General features: G+C 39.1%; 1 protein-coding gene across 1 annotated transcript in view; it reads left to right on the top strand.

The window, feature by feature from the left end:
- NOS1 (nitric oxide synthase 1) overlaps window positions 1-13,478 on the top strand; it is a 1,255,637-nt gene that overhangs the window by 976,619 nt on the left and 265,540 nt on the right. The window contains exon 18 of the mRNA XM_044068292.1: window positions 9,562-9,700. Within this exon, the coding sequence (XP_043924227.1) occupies window positions 9,562-9,700 (139 nt within the window). The remainder of the gene's footprint in view (window positions 1-9,561; window positions 9,701-13,478) is intronic.

Below are 13,478 nucleotides of genomic sequence, written 5' to 3'. Positions count from 1 at the left end.
TAAGTACTGGAGCTGTTTCCTTGGAGAATGTTTAGTGCTGGTAACACTTTTGTGTGCTACAATAATTGCTACAAGAAGTCTGGTAAAGTGCTAAACTAATAAGCCAGTAAAAGTGTAGGAGAGGAGAGAACTAGCAGATCTAAGGAAAAAATTGAAGAGCAGACTTTGGCACCGCTCAGAACTTACAAATCATCCTGGATACAGCAAATCTGTTATCTGGACTAGACTAGTTACAGGAAAGGTGGGAAACAAGTGCAGATGTGGGCTTTTAAACCAGAAAGTTGAAAGAGATGGAAAAACTGCCCAAACGGCCAGCAAGCTACAATTTCTGGTTCAGAAACCACTCCTACTACCTAGTGCTTACCACTCCCACTGATAAGTTAGAAGGCTTCCCTCCAACACAGAAAGGCTTTGTGGACTCAGAAACTTAAAAACAGTCTTGGATACAGGAAATCTGCACTTGGAATAGACTAGCTACAGGAAAGGCGGGAAACAAGAGCAAACATGGGCTTTTAAACCAGAAAGTTGAAAGAGATGGAAAAACTGCCCAAACAGTCAATAAACTACAGTTTCTTATCCAGAAACCACTCCTCTTGTGGTAGATAGGCTACCTAGTGCTTACCACTCCCACTGATAAGCTGGAAGGCTTCCCTCCAACACAGAAAGGCTTGGGGGGCTCAGAAGCTTACAAACAGTCCTGGATACAGCAAATATGTATCTGGACTAGACTAGTTACAGGATAGGTGGGAAACAAGCGCAAAGATGGGCTTTTAAACCAGAAAGTTGAAAGAGATGGAAAAACTGCCCAAATGGCCAATAAACCACAATTTCTGGGCCAGAACAACTCCTCTTGTGGTAGATAGGCTACCTAGTGCTTATTACTCCCACTGATAAGTTAGAAGGCTTCCCTACCAGCACAGAAAGGCTTGGGGGACTCAGAAGCTTACCAACAGTCCTGGATACAGCAAATCTGTATCTGGACTAGACTAGTTACAGGAAAGGTGAGAAACAAGTGCAAATGCAGGCTTTTAAACCAGAAATTTGAAAGAGATGGAAAAACTGCCCAAATGACCAATAAGCTACAATTTCTGGGCCAGAAACCACTCCTTATGTGGGAGATAGGCTACCTCGTGCTTACCACTCCCACTGATAAGCTAGAAAGCTTCCCTGCAATACAGAAAGGCTTTGTGGGCTCAGGAGCATACCAACAGTCCTGGATACGGCAAATCTGTATCTGGACTAGACTAGTTACAGGAAAGGCAAGAAACAAGCTTAGAATTTTTTTAATAGGTGTACATGTGTTTCTAAAACAGAGGCAAGGGTTTTGTTAAAGTTAAATTAAAATGCCTAAGTGGCATAGTAATTTAGTAATGGGGGCATTCCATTGATCCCTATACCAGTGACTGATACAGATCCTCATACTGCATTTTGGACTATTTTTCTCACCAGAAATCAAAACCCTGAACTTGCTTCTCTCCCTCTCCCCTTCAATAAAGCCACTTCACCTATCAATGACCGGTAAAGAACATGTTTCCTATCCCTATCATAAAATGGAACACTTTTTGATGGAAACAGTGTTTGTAGTTTCACTGGGAAAATTGGGCTGGAGGGCAGTGTATGACAGCATTGCTTGAGTATTATTATACTTTTAAAGATCAAGTTTATCCCTGGTTAGCTATAGACTGGTTGTTGTTATTTATATCATGTTATACCAGCTATATGACATTCAGCTGTTTTACTTGTAGGAAGATTCATAATGCTCATCATAAAAGAGATACTAAAGACATTCCAAACCCAGTTGGGAAAATAGATGCCTCCTGATACTGCTGCTCAAAAAACTGCTTTTAAAGGACTTATTCACATGGATCTTCATAATGGGTCATTTTTGGAACAAGAACTATGCCTGTTTATGTTGTAGTAAAGTCCATCAGGGAAATGAGGAAATTGTCTAAGCTCTTAGAACTTTTAAGTTACTCAACCTTTGAGACCATTAATTTGATTACTCAAAGAGATGACTGCCATGCGCAGTCTGGTGTTGCAGAACAGAATGGCACTTGATTTCATCCCTGCTTCTAAAGGGGGTATGTATGCACTCATTAAAATACAGCCATGCATGCTTATTGCTGATAATTATGGTGACAGTATTGTAGTTAGGGTGGGGTGAGAAGGGCAACTGTCCTTGGAGAAATGTATTGGCAGGATATGATCAGCCAATCCAGAGGTCTCTTTAATGCAATACCAGCTTTTAAAAGCCGGTATTGTATTTGCAGTCAAACCTGAGTGCAGTAGCACACCATGTGTGGCCTAAACTGAAGGACCTGCTTACTACATTGTAGCAAGCAGTTTTCTACAGTTTAAAAGTAAAAAAAAAAACAAAGAAAATATCTTCTTTTTTTTTTTTTTTTTATAACTACAACCTGAGTGTTGTACAACTCTATGCAAGCAGGGTTTGAACTGTAGCAATGGTTTGCTACATCTGTAGCAAATAATTTGCTACAGTTTAAAATAATGTATTTATTTATTTATGTATTTATTTATTTATTTGTTTGTTTGTTTATTTATTTATTTTTAAGTAAAAACCTGAGCACCATAGTCCTTTGTGCAGGCAGGCCTTGCAGAATATAAACTGTAGCATTTGTTTGCTACAGTTAAAGGGAGATTTTATTTTCATAAAAAAATGCAGATGTGAGTCAGAGCAAGGCACAGAAATGGAAAGCTGAATGACTTGGGAGGAGGGTGGGTTGCCAGTAGAAGAAATAGCTTTTTTTTTTGTTGTTGTTGCTCAGCGAATGACTTAAAAGAGCTGGGGGAGGCTCTGATTTGTGATACTGGCACAGGGTGCTGGTTGAGCCAGCTACGCTTCTGTCTGGTGCTATTTGTAGTCACCTAGAAATGATTCAAAAAGTTGCTGAACTTTCACATGCTAAAGCTCATAGTTACCAGTGGGCATGGTTAAATTATCTTTTCTTTGGATGGGAAGAAAGTATTTTAAAGTTTTTTATCCGTATTATAATCTTATTATTAGGCCTTATTTCACATTTTAAAGATGTTAAAATGCAAAAGGGGTGTCACCTTACAAATGAATGCGGTCACATCAATTCCACTGACCATATCAGATTAAAAATCATAGTAAATGAGAGATGAACATAGCATTGCAAGATTTTAGTACAGTATACGTGATGAAAGTGAATGAGTTTAAGTACTTGGGATGAACAGTTCAGAGTAATGGTGAGTGTGGAAGAGAGGTGAAGAAGAGAGTACAGGCAGGATGGAGTGGGTGGAGAAGAGTGTCAGGAGTTATTTGTGACAGACAAGTACCAGTAAGAGTGAAAGGGAAGGTCTACAAGAGGGTAGTGAGACCAGCTATGTTATACAGGTTGGAGACAGTGGCATTGACAAAAAGGCAGGAGTCAGAGCTTGACGTGGCAGAGTTGAAGATGTTAAGATTTGCACTGGGTGTGACGAGGATGGACAGGATTAGGAATGAGTATATTAGAGGGTCAGCCCAGGTTGGACGGTTTGGAGACAAAGCCAGAGAGGCAAGATTACATTGATTTGGACATGTGCTGAGGAGGGATGCAGAGTATATTGGGAAAAAGATGCTAAGGATGAAGCTGCCAGGTAACAATCAAAGAGGAAGGCCTAAGATGAGGTTTATGGATGTGGTGAGAGAGGACATGCAGGCGGTTGGTGTGACAGAGCAAGATGCAGAGGAGAGGAAGAAATGGAAACAGTTGATCTGCTGTGGTGACCCCTAACGGGAGCAGCCAAATGAAGAAGAAGAAGAAGAGCACAGTATACGTGATATCTATATCTATATATATATATATATATATATATATATATATATACACACGTACATACAGAAAACTGTGAAAACAAATGTGAAGTTGGAAAATGTACAGCTGAAAATTTATAGTATTCATATCATGTTTTTATTCCATTAAGACGTAGGTATGTCTTTATTGCTAATAACACCATATTGTTGAAATGACTGCATAGAATTTATTTGTGTCAGGACCAGAAGGAAACTGCATATGAAGAGTGTCTAACAGTAAGTGTAAAAGTGTTCAGTCATCTGAAAACCTGTTGTCATTGTCCAGTCATAAAAAAAGACATGATTTGAGTGATGCTTTACAGCATCAGGTACAGCGATATGAAGGGAGTGGCGTACAGAGATGGAAAATGTTAGGTGTACATTTCATTCTAAATATTCTTTCATTTCAAGATTTATTCCTGAGTATTTTTTTGGTATGTTTCTGATGATTTGCTTCCTTTCAAAAAAGAAAAATGGTAGCATAGCATAGTGTAGAAAGTTTTGTTCTTTGTAGAAAGTTCTTTTATGGAATTCAGAACTCATGCCTAATATGGAAAGTTATAAATAGAGAATCAGGGATCTTAGTTAGCAGAATTAATGCTGTAGTCTTCATTTTTAACTGTTAGTTGTTGTTCTACGATTGTTACAATAATGTTGCTTTTAATCAAGAAAAAGTATAAAAATGTATGATTCTACTGTTTGAGGAGGCAGGACCTTGATTTTATTGTCTCCCATATATGTGCATTTTTTTGTAATAAAGAATATTATTATTCCCTGTTGAAATGTGTTATGTGAAAGTTATCTGGTATTTTAAAAAGCTTATTTGGCATTCTTCTGTCATACACTACCCCTGTACCAATTGACTGCATCCCCTTTGATTCTAGCTTTGACTTCATCATTCCAACTTCCCTTCTCCTCACCCACCCTTTCCTGATACTTGAAGATGTTAACCTGTTCCACTATCTTCCCTTCTATTTCACTTCTCATCTTCTTCTAATTTCCTCCATTTGCTGCCATTAAAACCGTTTTATCTGTACTCAGTTTCATCCTGTGCACCTTCAGCTTTGCATTTCACTCCCCTATCCTTTGCTGAAGTCCGTGCTGAGAATTTATGTGTAATGCCACATTGTTTGCATACAGCAAACTTTGTTGATCTATCCCTCTGACCTGTTTGCTAATGTAGTTCAACACCCGTGTGAACAGTACTGTGCTTAGAAGTGAACCCTGATGCACATCCACTCCCACTGGGAACCTCTCTGTAAGACTGAACACTGTTCTTACTTGAGTCACTGGGTCCCTGCACTTAGCCTGCACTAATTCTACTAATGTTCCTGGGACTTTGAATGACCTCAGGACTGCCCAAATCAGCTATCTTGTGACTTTGTAATATGCTTTCTCCAAGTCTAGGAATGCTGAGTTGGACTCTTTAATAATCTCGAGCTTCTTCTTAACATTCTGTCTCACTGCAAACATCAGGTCTGTTGTGCTGCATCCTGATCTGAATCTGAACTGCTCATTTCCCATCTTACTTGCTACTACTATGCCTATTCATTTATCAGTCACCCTGTCCAGAGTTTTCGTGCAGTGTGAGAGGAGGCTAATACATATGTATTGTCCACAGTTCTGGATGTCCCCTTTGTTCTTGTATGCTAGCAGTAGTATGCTTATTCTCATGTTATCTAGGATTTGTCTTTCTCTCCAGTTTTCCATGAGTACCCTCAGGAGCAATTTCTCCCCTATCTCACCCAACATCTTGATAATCGCTACTGTGACCTCATCTGAGCCTTCTGCTTTCTCTGTCTTCATTTTCCTTAGTGCTGTTCTTACTTCTTCTAGGATGAGCTTCTACTTTTCTTCCTAGACAGTGACAGCAGACCAGTTGAAGTTACAGGTGACAGAGATGAAGTGCCTGAGATGGGTAGTGGGATACACACTGTGGGACTGATGAAGAAAGCAGGAGACCAGAGCAGAAGCCCATGTAGCTCAAATTGAAAAGAAGGTCAAAGAGAATATATTACTGTAGTTCAGGCATATGTGCAGGAAAGCCAATCTGGTGAAGAAGGAATGGGAGAGACTGGTAGAAAGGGGGAAGAAATGAGGGCATCCAGCAAACAGAAGGAAGGATCGTGTGCGAGAGGATACCTGTCAAATCTTCGAATGCTCAAAATTTCGAACGTTACATGGTCGAGACCAAATGTTCGAAATTTTGAGTGCTCGAAGATAGACTTTCAACAGCACCGTATGATGCAGATAGGGAGAATTTCCCTTTTCTGCAATGAAGTGTGGTTTCAGAGTTGGAATATTTAAGTAGGGGGGTGTGGGGGGTGTTGGCGGGCTTGCCTCCCTGCCTACACTGTTACAGTGTTTTTTTCTGTGTTTTCTTTCTTTTTTTTTTTTATGTTCAAACATCCAAATGTCGAACATTTGGTCTCGACTATGTAATGTTCGACATTTTGGATGTTCGAACATTTAACATAGACCCATGAGAGATGACCTGTGACATTCAGGCATGACTATCAAAGAAGATAGGAGAGTGGCATTGAATCGAGAGAGAGATGATGACATTAGACACAACAACCCAGCCCTATGTTAAAAAATAAGAGAAAAGAGGGGGTGATGATGACAATGATGATGAAGATGATTGCTGTTGATGTAATTTATAGGATAGTGTATAAAACAGAAAAATTAGACTGCTCACAGATGGTGGCTCACATCAGCTTCAGTTTTATTCCAGATAGCAATGCAACTTCATCTAGTTAGTGAGTAAGAGTCAAACAATGAGGAAGTTTTGATTATCAAGTTTAGGCAGGCTAAAAAAAGGAAAGAAAGGAAATAATATTTCAGCTTAAATACATACTGTCTTTCTGACGCTCAGTTTTAGTTAAACATACTGCATGGCTTTTCTATAGCTGATTATTGGGTCTTGTCTCCTTTAGTCACTCTTTAATTTTATTAGCTAATGCTTTCTCTACTACAAGTAGTGCCTTCTCCATGAGAGGTTTAATGATTTGTAATTCTCTCCTTAGTGACCTTAGGCAGCAAACTACTCAGTCTGCCTTCTCCACTCAACTTCAGCTTTTACATCTCTGAAAGGTAAAATGGTGTTACATCTCCAAAAGGGAAAATGGTGCTACATCTCCAAAAGGGAAAATGGTGCTATATCTCCAAAAGGGAAAATGGTTTTACATCTCCAAAAGGGAAAATGGTGTTACATCTCCAAAAGGGAAAATGGTGCTATATCTCCAAAAGGGAAAATGGTTTTACATCTCCAAAAGGGAAAATGGTGTTACATCTCCAAAAGGGAAAATGGTGTTACATCTCCAAAAGGGAAAATGGTGCTACATCTCCAAAAGGTAAAATGGTACTACATCTCCAAAAGGGAAAATGGTGTTACATCTCCAAAAGGGAAAATGGTACTACATCTCCAAAAGGGAAAATGGTGCTACATCTCCAAAAGGGAAAATGGTGTTACATCTCCAAAAGGAAAAATGGTGCTATATCTCCAAAAGGGAAAATGGTGTTACATCTCCAAAAGGGAAAATGGTGATACATCTCCAAAAGGGAAAATGGTGTTACATCTCCAAAAGGGAAAATGGTGCTACATCTCCAAAAGGGAAAATGGTGCTACATCTCCAAAAGGCAAAATGGTGTTACATCTCCAAAAGGTAAAATGGTGCTACATCTCCAAAAGGTAAAATGGTGTTACATCTCCAAAAGGGAAAATGGTGTTACATCTCCAAAAGGGAAAATGGTGCTACATCTCCAAAAGGTAAAATGGTGTTACATTGTTACATCTCCAAAAGGTAAAATGGTCTTACATCTCCAAAAGGTAAAATGGTGCTACATCTCCAAAAGGGAAAATGGTGTTACATCTCCAAAAGGGAAAATGGTGCTACATCTCCAAAAGGGAAAATGGTGTTACATCTCCAAAAGGGAAAATGGTGCTACATCTCCAAAAGGGAAAATGGTGTTACATCTCCAAAAGGGAAAATGGTGCTACATCTCCAAAAGGTAAAATGGTGCTACATCTCCAAAAGGTAAAATGGTGCTACATCTCCAAAAGGGAAAATGGTGCTACATCTCCGAAAGGGAAATATTGTTACATCTCCAAAAGGGAAAATGGTGCTACATCTCCAAAAGGGAAAATGGTGCTACATCTCCAAAAGGGAAAATGGCGTTACATCTCCAAAAGGGAAAATGGTGCTACATCTCCAAAAGGGAAAATATTGTTACATCTCCAAAAGGGAAAATGGTGTTACATCTCCAAAAGGGAAAATGGTGTTACATCTCCAAAAGGGAAAATGGTGTTACATCTCTAAAAGGTAAAATGGTGCTACATCTCCAAAAGGGAAAATGGTGTTACATCTCCAAAAGGTAAAATGGTGCTACATCTCCAAAAGGGAAAATGGTGTTACATCTCCAAAAGGGAAAATGGTGTTACATCTCCAAAAGGGAAAATGGTGTTACATCTCCAAAAGGTAAAATGGTGCTATATCTCCAAAAGGTAAAATGGTGCTACATCTCCAAAAGGGAAAATGGTGTTACATCTCCAAAAGGGAAAATGGTGCTACATCTCCAAAAGGGAAAATGGTGTTTACGCATGAGCTGTTACTTAATGGAGTGCAACTTGACCTACGTCCATATTTTTTGGAGGACTCTGTGCCCTGAGCTATTTTATGTATTTGTATTAACATTGCTATGTCTGCATGTTCTACTTTTTATGCTTACCTAATAATCTTATTGAGTAATTTTCGCTGTGATTGCAATTTTGTAACTTATTGTAACTAGGTCATGACTAAAAAGGGCCTTTGAGGGCCATCTGACTGACTTATGCATAAACAAGTATTTATTTTATTTTTGTTTATTAACTATGGAAAAAAAAATATCCAGATGGAACATATTCATGTTCATCTTTAGAAATGGCAGTCCAAAAACAAGCTACATGTTAAAGACCTACATATCTAAAGTTGCTGCTATACAGTAAATATTGCATTTGTATGTAAGGCAGAAGATAATGTGTAAATAAACAAATGAGACTTGTCCTATATTTGGCTGCATATTATTTGTTTGGGTCTTGTTCCCTTGGAAATGAAAGAATGTGATTGTCAGTTTACACAAAACACATTTTGATCGGAGGGCAAGAGCCAGTAAAAAAAAGGATGTAGATTCAGAGGCTGTAGAGGCTGTAGTAAGTGAGTCTAGGGTTAAAGTGGAAGAAGAACTAGAATGAAAGGATAATACATTTAAGTAAATAATATAGAAATACTCTGCAGCAAGTGTGATGAGAAGATTATCAGAGAAAAAAAAACAATATGGAGTGAGGCAGAATCTGCAGGTCAGCTGAGACTATTTTTAAAGCTTTACAGGCTGCTTCTTTGAAGATAAATGTATTAAGTTAGTTATATAATTACTGGAAGGAGAAGACCGATCCAAGTTTAATCATATGGATTCCCATATATGGGAACCATAGAAAAAGAGACTTAATTTGTCATACGAAGCTTATGTAAATAAAATAGCCAGAAAACTAATGAAACATGGGTAATACACCATGACAAGAAATATTCATATTTAGAGTTACTTCAGGCATTCTCTAATTTTAAATATGTGTCTAGAGTAATTTGCTTTTCTGGTCACCCACTGACTTATCCAGCCTCAACATGCAATGCAGTTTTCAAATACAAAGTTGAAATTCACAAAGAAAGAATGAACCTGTAGTGATTGTTTATATTCTGTCTGTCAATTAGGCAGCCTGTGATGTGTTCTGTGTTGGGGATGATGTAAATATTGAAAAAGCAAATGACTCGCTGATCAGTAATGACTGCAGCTGGAAGATAAACAAGTACCGTCTGACTTTCCAAGCAGAGGCACCCGAGCTTACTGAAGGTAAGGAATATACAAATTTGTAAAAACAATCACACTTCATATGGAAACAGAAAGACATTTTCACACAGATTTGGTGGTGTTTAATAATTCCCTCTCTGTGATATATGAACAAATCATAATTCCTATCTTTCCAATGGCAGAGAGAGAGAGAGAGAGAGAGACAAAGAGAGGAAGAGTCATTTACAAATTAATCGAAGTAGATGAGATGTTACAAGGCCAGAAGAGAATCTACTTCTCTTTTGTTGGCTTCACTTTTCTAGAATCCATTTATGCTCTGTGCTGGAAAATATAACACGAATGTGAAAAGAATAAATTTAATGCACAGTTTATACTTGTTAGGATAAGTGAAATATTGAGTTAATAGGTATTTAAGTAGCTTATTACAATATATTTATATGCTTGTTCATCTGTATAATGCTGTACCTTTGTTGTTGCCATTTGGTTCGGGTTATGACTGAAAACAGTTCAGTATTTAGGACTAGTTCACTTACTTGACTAACAAATAAAATAAAAATTCATGGTAGTGTAACTTTCAAGTACAATACACCATACTGTCATGTAGCTGAATCTAAATCATCCAATTAATGAAGCAAATAAATGCATAGAAGCTACAGCACATGCCTTAACATTAATGAAAAAAAAGTGAAATTTACGAACTAATAAGGTTTCAACAAAAAGGGGAACAGCAGGAGGGACAGCGTTTATTGGGGCCAGCACTGAAAGAAAATGTGTTCGTGAAAAGTGTGTGTCTTAACATTAATGCCAATATCTTCAAAATGGGTAGCACAAACTAGCAGTAATTTTGTCACCATCAATGAACAAAATAAGGAATCTGAATCGTATGTTTGCATCTAACTATCTGTAATTATATGAGTTGCTGAAAAGTTAAAGAGAAAAAAATGCTAAACTAAACAGGGAAGTCATCTTAGACTTATTCTCCTCGTGTCTCAAAACTTTCACTATGTTTGGGTCTTGTCAGGTCAGCAGATATGTATGCAGTCCCTCGATTTCAGATCTATGCATGTAATCAAAATTTAAGGAGGTCCATACCCCCTTCAGAATGGGGAATACATATAGCCTTGGTATGCACTGATTTTTATAAATCATTTGATGAACATGAAGCACCCGTGTTATTTTCCTGTCCAACCTCCAAAACTGTAAGTTAGGACAGGAAGAGAAAATTGGTTTATAGCTTGGAATTTGTTCCTAGATGTCAACGCTGTTTTCAGTATTAATTTAAGTCTTCCTAATGAAGATTTAGCCGTGAATAAGAACTGCATATATGCACACCCCAAACAAACACCAACCTGGTTAACAACAGAAAAACAATACTCCTGCTTAAGAGCAAATCTGCAAGCTGTCCTAAAAACTATAGACCAATACCTTGCTTTACAGTCATGTATAAACTATACACTGGAATTTATGCTTACAGAGTTTTTAGTCATTTAGAAGAAAACTTAATCATGGCAAAAGAACAAAAGAATAACAAAAGAAAGTCTTATGGAACAAAGGATCATTTGCTGTTAAATAAAGTCATAATGGAGAACTGTAAAAAGGGAAAGAATCTAAGTATCATAGAATCATAGGAGGTTACTAGGCTAATGGCCCGGGGGCCCTTACAAGCCTAGCCAAGAGTTTATCCTCAAAAAAAGAAACCTCAGTCAGCACCTGTTGCCCCTGTCAATCAGGGACAAAGGTGGAACCCCTGGGACAAATTTATGGTTTCCCATCCACTCATCAAATTTTCACTTGAAGAGGGTCAGTGAGGTACTCTGTTTGACATGTATGGGAAGTCTATTCCAGAGACGAGGCAGCCTCTGGGAGACAAATCTGTCTCTCCAGCAGGTTTTGTTGATGTCGCATATTAGATTTAGGCCTATCATGCATGTAATGTGTGACGAGTTAGACTTATGGATATGGAGCATCTGTAGTAGGGAAGGGTCCAATATTGCCTTGTAGGCAAGACACAGATCACCTCTGAGCAATCTGTATGATACCGAGTAAAGTGATAGTGATTTGAGCCTGTCCACATAGATAGGTGTTGGAGCCAATGGATTCTCTTTATGAGATATTTCTGTGGTCTTTTCATTTGCTGCAGGTGTTAGGAGAGGTACATACCAAACGAGGCATTATATTCAATTATAGGTCTAATAAGGGAGGAGTACAGAGAGGTAATAACCTCCTTTTTTTCTGGATGCAATCCCTTTACTTATGAGATGAACCAAGTAAAAGACTTTTCTGACCAATGCCGCCACATCATGGTCGAATATGAGATTGCTGTCAACCTGGGTACCCAGGATTCTCACCACAGGTTGTGTGCTTAGAGGGTTGCCATTGATGTGATAATCAGTGGGGCCCTTGTTTTTGCAGAATTAAGGCTATGACTTTGGCACCAGTTATTTGTAGCTGTGAGACCCTCTTGCAGTATGTTAACATCAACTGGGGAGTCAATGACAGCACCCAACTTACAGTCATCCACAACTTGGTCAGCCACAGGCCATTTGTCTTTGCCTGGACCTCTAAGAAGTAGATGCCAAACAGTAGAGGTCCCAGGATAGATCCCTGGGGAACACCACTAGTGACAGGTCTGCTGTCAGAGGTGGCGGTGCCTAATTTGACCTTGTGGTCCTATCTGTGAGCCAATTGGCCACCCATCTGACTAGATAGGGATTAACACCAAATTGTGTTAGCTTTTTGATGATGCCCGAGTAGGGGATTGTGTCAAAGGTCTTGGCCAGTACAAGGTAAGCTGTATGTATTGACTTTCCCTCATCCAGGGCCTTGGTGACAGTCTCAAAGAAGTCAGCTAAGTTCAATAGGCAAGATATGTCTCTGACGAATCCAAACTGGGTGGGGTCGAGTGCTTGGAGATTGACTATGTTCTTGTTTATGAGATCCATAATAATACACTCCATGACTTTACAGATCAGACTTTTCAAGCTGATGGGGCAATAGTTTCCCAGGTCAGTAGTGGCACCACCTTTGTGCAAAGGGATGACAATGGTAGTTCTCCACTCTGCTGGAATGAAGCCTGCAATTAGGCTGTGGTTGAACAGGATGCTCAATTGCGAAGCTAGTTCTTGCTGGAGATGGTGCAGAATACAGCCTGGGATACTATCAGGTCCCATGGAAGCTGTGTTCTTTGCCTTGGATAGGGCCTTTAACACTTGATCTACAGAGATGAGAGGTGTAGTACAAGTATTGGGGGTGTCAACTGGGCCTTTGGGGGGTGATAAGGGGGTGAAGTGTGCTCTGAACCTATCAGCTAGCAGGTTGGCTAAGTCAGCAGGATCAGTCTAAGTGGTACCATTAAGTACTAGTTTGGAACAAACTTGGGCTTTGCCATGGAGGTTCCTAACATAACTGAAGAAGGACTTGTGGTTTCCCTTTGTTTTGGAGGCTTGTTTCAACTCGTAATTGGCTTTGAAGGTTTTCACTAGTGATCTAATTTGCTTGTTGAGGCAAAGGAGCGAGTTTTTCTGATTTAGAATTTGTTCCTTTTTACCCTTGGACAACAGTTTCTTCCTTTTGTTGTAAAGCCTGTTGATAGAGGATGTCCACCAGACAGGTTTGTATTTCCTTGAGGAGCAGGTTTAAGTTCTGTTGGGTATGGCTGAGTCGATGCATTTGTACAGGTGGTTGTATATTGCACTGCTGTACTGTTCAGCATAGTTGTCCACATCATTTGAGGGGGGTTGTGGTGTGAAGCTGCTGATACCCTCCCTTCGGAGGTTGTAGTCAGCTTTTGAAACTTTTTTAGGCTGGTTACTGCTGGGGA

Source organism: Protopterus annectens, chromosome 4.part0 (genome assembly GCF_019279795.1).
Source record: "Protopterus annectens isolate FY-2018-M chromosome 4.part0, PAN1.0, whole genome shotgun sequence".
Classification (NCBI taxonomy): domain Eukaryota; kingdom Metazoa; phylum Chordata; order Ceratodontiformes; family Protopteridae; genus Protopterus; species Protopterus annectens.
This window is presented reverse-complemented; position numbering and strand designations above follow the sequence as displayed.